The sequence below is a fragment of the Dermacentor andersoni genome, chromosome 2 (assembly GCF_023375885.2).
Source record: "Dermacentor andersoni chromosome 2, qqDerAnde1_hic_scaffold, whole genome shotgun sequence".
NCBI lineage: Eukaryota > Metazoa > Arthropoda > Arachnida > Ixodida > Ixodidae > Dermacentor > Dermacentor andersoni.
Window position 1 is genome coordinate 116,670,807 of NC_092815.1, and position 7,079 is coordinate 116,677,885.

The 7,079-nt window shown below is 47.1% G+C and overlaps 1 protein-coding gene across 1 annotated transcript; it reads left to right on the forward strand.

Annotated features, from left to right (window-relative positions):
- The first annotated feature begins 1,848 nt into the window (after positions 1-1,848).
- On the forward strand, positions 1,849-4,959 carry LOC126541270 (uncharacterized). The gene is made up of 2 exons (XM_050187972.3): positions 1,849-2,219; positions 2,819-4,959. The coding sequence occupies exons 1-2, from the start codon at positions 1,971-1,973 to the stop codon at positions 3,326-3,328; spliced, it is 759 nt and encodes a 252-aa protein (XP_050043929.2). The 5' UTR covers positions 1,849-1,970; the 3' UTR covers positions 3,329-4,959.
- The last annotated feature ends 2,120 nt before the right edge of the window (positions 4,960-7,079 follow it).

The window sequence follows — 7,079 nt, forward strand, 5'->3', positions numbered from 1 at the left end:
ACACTCTTCCTAGGACTGAAATATGTGTGGACCAGTCTCTGGTTGCGCTGTCGATCATTGTAAGAGTGTCATTCACAATGAATGCCGTTGTAGCTGCAGCCGAACAGACTTTTTCCGCAACGGTAGTTGTTTCGCATTTGAGCTAGCTGGCTACGCCCTTTTTGGAACGTGCGAGCTCGACAAAAAACAAACTTCTGAAGTGGAAGCACACTGCATTCAGGAAAATCAGTCTTTATTAATTTGCCATCGGGCCGTCTTTTTTCTTTTATTGACATTTTGGATACTTTTTGCACACAGTACTTCGTAGTAAGCCTACAACAATTCAGTCTAAGGATATTTGTTTGATGTCCGAATTTGTTCTCCTTGCTTTTTTGTTTCCCATCGAACAATAAACTCATAATTTCTACACCATTTTCTGGTTTACTCATGCTGGCAGGAAAAGTGATAAATATCTTATTTTATCAGTACATTACCTCATATATACCGTGACTTAATGCCGCTGTATAGATCAAATCAAAAGAGCAAATAGCATTAACCGCGGTAGTTTCACAAGCTGGAAATATGTCTGATTCTCTGTTAACGCCAAATGACAGTAAACGAAAGCTTTGGCAACGATAAAGGTGGGCATTGAGGGCTTTATTGCCATGCCGCTGCGATGCACCACAACCTGTACTGCAACTATCAGCTTCTATTTCCTGTCATTCATGCTGTTACTCCGAGCAGCGGAAGTTAACCAAAAAGCCAAAGACAAGGACACGTCACAGGTTATCGATTGCCAAGCACCTCTAACGCTACCGGCCCAAGAGCTCAGGCTTTAATTAATCACCGCAGCGGCCTTTCGCGCAAGGCACACAGCACAATTGGCGTTTAGAAGATGTAATCATAGCCGAAGGACTTGGAACCGATCGGAACATAGCTTCCAGACTTGAAGACACGTTCCAAGCACGTAGAACGCGTTCGAAAGTTGCCTCATTAAAAGCCTCTGGGAGAGACGTGGTGGTCTTTAGTACTGTCCTCACTGAAAATTTTGGCAGGGTATTTAGAGGAAGGTAAAAGAGAAGTTTAACGAAGCACGATGTTTGCCTGCCACAACGCATCGACGTCGAGGAGGCAGCGAACGCCCGTGTCCATATCCTGAGCGGCCTTGTTCGCAATATTGGTCTTCCGCAGCCTATTCGCCCCCAACCTCCCCAGCCCCTTCCTGCAGAAGTACTTTCTTTGTTTTTCGCGGGGCGTGTTTGACCGCGGGGCGTTCGTGTTTTATCTTGCTTAAAGAGCTCGGGCACGTACTGCGCAACTTGCTCGCCCATTGGTCACTGCAGTGAGACGCAACTAACCCTCTGCAATTAGGCCGTATTCCGATGCGCGCTTATATAAGGTGGGCCGCACAGTTGCGCCAGCAGCAGCTCGGGCCACTACGAGCGTTGGATTACGCGACCCACATCGTGACATGATCGCACAAGTGAGTGTCTCCCTGCTACGCGTCGAACGTTTTTTACGCGCGTCCTTTTGACCCGAAGACACTAAATTGTGTACATCCGAAATATCGCGGTTGAGGTCGTTGACATGGCTATGTTTGGAGGTTTATAACGTGACACAAAGAAAAAAAGAACCACTGTCAGTTGTCATTTCTATTTTTCTTTATGTTTGAGCAAATATAGGTTTTAAAAGTAATAGCTATGGTTTGTCACGCAGCTGTTCTGAATTATAGGGTTGCTTGGATGACGCGGAAAAAAACAATAGACTGGCAGCCTATACGTAGCTCGGAAAGTATGGTAATTCATAAACAGTATAAACGCTTTCACAATTGAATGTCACCACCTAATTAGGAGCGCCTGAAACCGCCAAAATAATATTAAAAAGTTTCATTAGGGTGTTAGGTTCTTTTTAGATATTTCTTATATATTGAAGCAGAGGAATTCTTGTATCAAAATGCAATCGCTCCAGCCTGCTCTAATGGTGGCTTTCAAATGCAAACTTGTTTCTTTTCTTTGACCACTTCGCAGGTGTTCTTGGTTTGCCTCTCGGCAGCGGCCTCTTCGGCTGGCATCGTAGGAGGCTATGGAGGTCTCAGCTTGTTCGGGGGCCTCGGAGGCCATGGCTACGGATACGGAGCGGCTTTTGCAGCTCCACTAGTAGCTAAGGCCCCCGTCGTTGCTGCCGCCCCTGTTGTAGCCGCCGCTCCAGTCGTGGCTAAGGCAGCTACTGTCGACGTCGTTGTGAGTCACTTTTTCATTCTCACGTCTAGTAAAAAAAAAAAAAAAAGCTAACTAAAGCTGAAACGTTGATTTTGTGCAATGGGGTTTGACCACTTGAAACGATAATGGCAAGCAGTCAGGTTCCATTGGGATTGGAAAACAAACTTAAATAATACTCGCATCTTGGACTCCTTAGAATTTATGCGCAGAAACACCTCATCATCTATTGTCAAATTTTCTCAAAGAGCTTTGTGGTTTGCTTTCATAATGTTGAAATTCCTCGCTTACACAGTCCTGTAATGCCTTGCCCAATAAGTGAGGTTTCTTGCATTCGGTTACCGCCTGGTGTGTCCAGATATAAAGACACGCGAAAAAAAAAAAAAACATACTGTATTTTTGGACGTGTTTGCGCCCCCAAATTTCTTATTATGCTTCGCATTATCGCTCATGTTACGCTATAGATTAGACCAATTCAAGTTAGTATACATGCATAAGTGATGTTTTACATCAACGCCAAAGTGTGTTCTAAAGGAATACAAACCTCGTCCTTGTATCTGCGTTTTTACATATATATACATATATGGACACTGCTTTCAAGTAAGCCTTTACTTTGATCGCAGGCACCGCAAGCCACCAGGTTCGGCTACCTGACCACCGACGGACACGGCAACACGCAGGCGCGCAACGAGGTATCGGATGCGCACAACCGCCGCGTCGGCTCCTACAGCTACCGGGACGCGTACGGCCTCACACGCAAGGTCAACTACGTAGCCGACGCGAACGGGTTCCGCGCCGTGGTCAGCACCAACGAGCCCGGCACTGCGGCGTCGAAGCCCGCTGCTGCCGCCTACAACACACCGGCCAAGGGGCCAGTCGTGGTCGCTACGCCGGCGGTGCCCGCGGTTCCTCGCCAAGTAGCCACCGTTGCAGCTGCACCTGTTGTCGCCTACGGAGGCCTCGGTCATCTGGGCGGCTTCGGCCATCTCGGCGGCTACGGGCTCGGCCATCTCGGCGGCTACGGGCTCGGCCATCTCGGCGGCTACGGGCTCGGCCACCTCGGCGGCTATGGTCACTTCGGCGGCTACGGCCACCTTGGCGGCTACGGTCATTTCGGCTACGGGTATCATTAGAACGGCTGACCCAATGTGAACTTCTGGACGGTGTCGAATTCTTCCACAGTATCGAACGCCGCCTTGCTGTCTCCTTCAGCACAGTCTCAGTGGGTGTGGCCCTATTGGGAGCCATCAGAAAAGACAAGATGGCTGAATTCGACTACGTGGTGGCACTCGGCAGCATCCAGTTTAGAACCCTGGTACACAATCAACCGGCCCTATCCACGCCTATGAGACATCTGCGACACACTACGTTAGCTTCAACGATTCAAAAAACAATTCAAATGATTCAAAAGAGTGTAAGAACGCCTTGGTCGCTGCATGTTGACGTTTCACCACATCGTGCTTTTCGCAAAAAACCGGTTTGCATTTGTTTTGAAAGGTGGCAAATGCTGCAACTTGATTAGTTATTTTGGGGGCTGAATTTAACGCTGTCAACTGTTGGGACTAGTGAGATCAATCCCAGCAGCTTCTGTTCATAGCACTGTTTCATTAATTCAGACACTGTTTAGCAAACGCTACCGCAGTATTGACTGGACATATATTGGGAGAAACAACTCGAGAACGCCGAAACACATGCCCGCAGATTCATTCCGTTGTTAGGCATAATGATAAACTACAGAATGCAAAACTAGACGGCGTCGACGCATAATATTTGACATCTTACTTAGCATATGAAATCAGTGGACAAGACTCTAAAACGACGCATTATGCGCGTCATTATAACATTTTTTAACTGTTTTTTTCTTTCGCCTCTGTTTATAGCACGGCTATGTTTTCAGACAAATTGCCCGTGGTGCGCATGTCAACTATACACTGCTTTTAATGATTAAGTGTGCATTTTCAGCCTTATATACGGACACTTCTTACTCCTCCGATCCCACAATGTGAACATGTGACTGAATATTTGTCAACAGCCATGTGAAATTCACAGAACTGCAAACATGCTTCCCCACCAATGAGAACCATTTCATAATGCATAGTATTACATGTGACAGAAATATATAAATTGATTGACGGCTTGGACAAGACTGAAATATTTACTCCCTCTGGACACCAATAGAAAATACGCTTCACCCCATTGCTCAGTATCGGTGCACTAAATCGCCAGTACGCTGCCTGCCTGGTGCAGAGGCTTAGAAAATTGCATATGCGTCAACCGCACTTTATGCAACTACAGCAACGCTTTGCTTAACTTTTACGTAAGCCCTGCGGTCGCCTCCAGTTTTCTAATATATCACCAGATAGATCACCCCACTTATTCACGAGTTCATTCACATTCATTTTCCTGCGTTGCTTGAAATGCAACTTCACATGACGCACCATTACTCGCACATAATTTTGGTGCATTTCATTTCATCCCCTGAACTAGTCTTACCACTTATTTCTACACGCGAGAGCCCGGAGCATTCCCACTCACTGTGTGGGCAAAGCCTTTTAAGCTGATGTGACGGTTACTTGTCTATGGTGTATGCAAATTTCCGTTTTGTTGTGCCGTGCTGTGCTGGAACTATGAATATGTACAAAAGCTTGAGAATTCTCCGAAGCATTATTTGTCCGCACACACATGCGCTGTTGGAGCGTTTATCTTGGTTTGCTTGAAAAGCAAACCACGAGAGAAATATTATTAAATAGTTGACGGAAGAAAACGGCGTCCCTGTCTTTCACTTCCTGCATTTTCTTCGCATACAAATGTTTGGTTGGCTAAGCAAAAGTATTCGATTGATTGATTGGTTGATTGGTTGATTGATTGATTGATTCATGTGTAAATAAAAGATTGACTGATTGATTTTATTTAAGGTAGCAATAGGACCTGAATTGTATATGAATGAGAGGTACAGCACGGCACGGATATCTCTAGCTGAACTGCGGTTCCTTGTTTTTCACCTAAATGTAACTCTTAAACGCAACTTAAGATTAGGAGTCTCCAGCCGGTGCATAAATATCCGACACTAAATAACAATTTGACAATGATCGTATAATATCGTTTTTCGGACAAAGTAGGTGCAAAGTACATCTAAATAGCAATGTGTAAATGGCATATATATATATATATATATATATATATATATATATATATATATATATATATATATATATATATATATATATATATATATATATATAATGTTTTGTTGCGTGCGGAGACACAAACAATGGAACTAATTACTGTGTGTTTAGAAGAGCAGCGCCGCCAGACCAAGGTAGAAACCAGCTCGTGCTAAACTGGGACTCCCGTCTTTGTCTTCCTTTTCGCTTTGTCTCAAGTGTCTGTTATATCGTAACATAACCCCTGGCGGTACAAGCGGCGTCCTGGTGCCGTTATATATATGTGGAAAGCAGAGAGTTGTAAGGCTTGAGCCTGGCGATGTGGAGGATGTCACTAGTGGTCGGAGCGGAGGACTGGTTGCGAGGCTGGCTGGAACGGCTTCATAGGTGACATCACTGACTCGGCCGATGGGGTCCTTTGTAATGACAGGAGCTTTTCTCAAATGCCTACGCGACGGGACGGCGACCAGAGCAGTCCTAGAGCGCCCTGCGAAAAGTGCACTTGATGGTGACAGAGGCTGGTATAGGATGGTAACTGCCACGTGAGCTGACTTTCATGCAGAGGGCTAAAAAACTTCAAGGCTCTAATGATGACAACAATTCACAACACAGAATCAGCTAGACAAAGTCTACCCCTTACTGAAACATGTTTACGATCTCTACGAATGCCACAGAAGATAAAACATACACCATCATGAAGTGAGGATGACTGCGGAGGGCTCCGTTACCACGTTGTTTTCTTTCATCGTTTTCTTTTTCTTCAAGGGGGGGGAGGTGAACCTAAACCTAAAGATACACTCTACATTCTTCCATTTTCTAATTTTACTTCTTAAAGTAAATTGACCTCGACAACCCGCTAACTACGCACAAATGACGTCGCGAGTGTATGTAAATTAAACTTAAATTTAAATTTGGCAGATATACATAGAAGTGCCACAACAATCTGTAGTACGCGAGTACTGCGCGCGGGCTCGTTCGCGGGCATGGATAATCCTCGAAAGCGAGCCGGAGATCTCGAACGTTAGAAGCGCGCGACCGTAAACGCACTCGGTTTCTTACTACGACTCGGCACCTCTCCAACAATCTCCTTCCCGCCTTTCTTTTCCTTCCAGTGCGCCTCGGCCAACTAAACAAAAGAGTAAGACGGCCGAGAAATCTGGGAGGCACTGCCGTCCACCTCGACTGCGCGCTCACCCCATGGCGAACGCGCGAGCGAACCAGCCGCAGACGCCCATTATGCAAATCCGCACTCGCGCGCGAGCGTCACGAGGCGAGTGCGGCGCCGACCAAGCTCCACTTTGATTCGCGCCGAGATATGCGCCCGCACAAACAAACACTGGCACACTCGCGTATACACGGCTTGGCACTGCGGCGTTCACACGAGCCACACGCCGGCAGCCGCTAGCAGAGCGCGGCCTCCGATGAAGAACGAGCTCCAGGCGAGTCATATTCCTCGCGCGTGCTCGTGTACACGCGCTAGCATTGCTCGCTCACGGTGCAGGAAAGGGAGGAATCGCCGGAGGAGAAGAGCTGCGCGCGTCGCGCCGTTTATTTGTCACCCGCACGAGCCCGCGGGCGCACGTCTTCTCCGGCCTCTCACGGACGCCTTCTCCGCACAGCATTCATCAGGCAGAGGCCGCCGCTCGGCGAGCAAGTCGCGCGCCAGCAGGAAACCGCTTTTCTTCCACGACGGGGAAACGCCTCTGCAACGTGCGTGCCT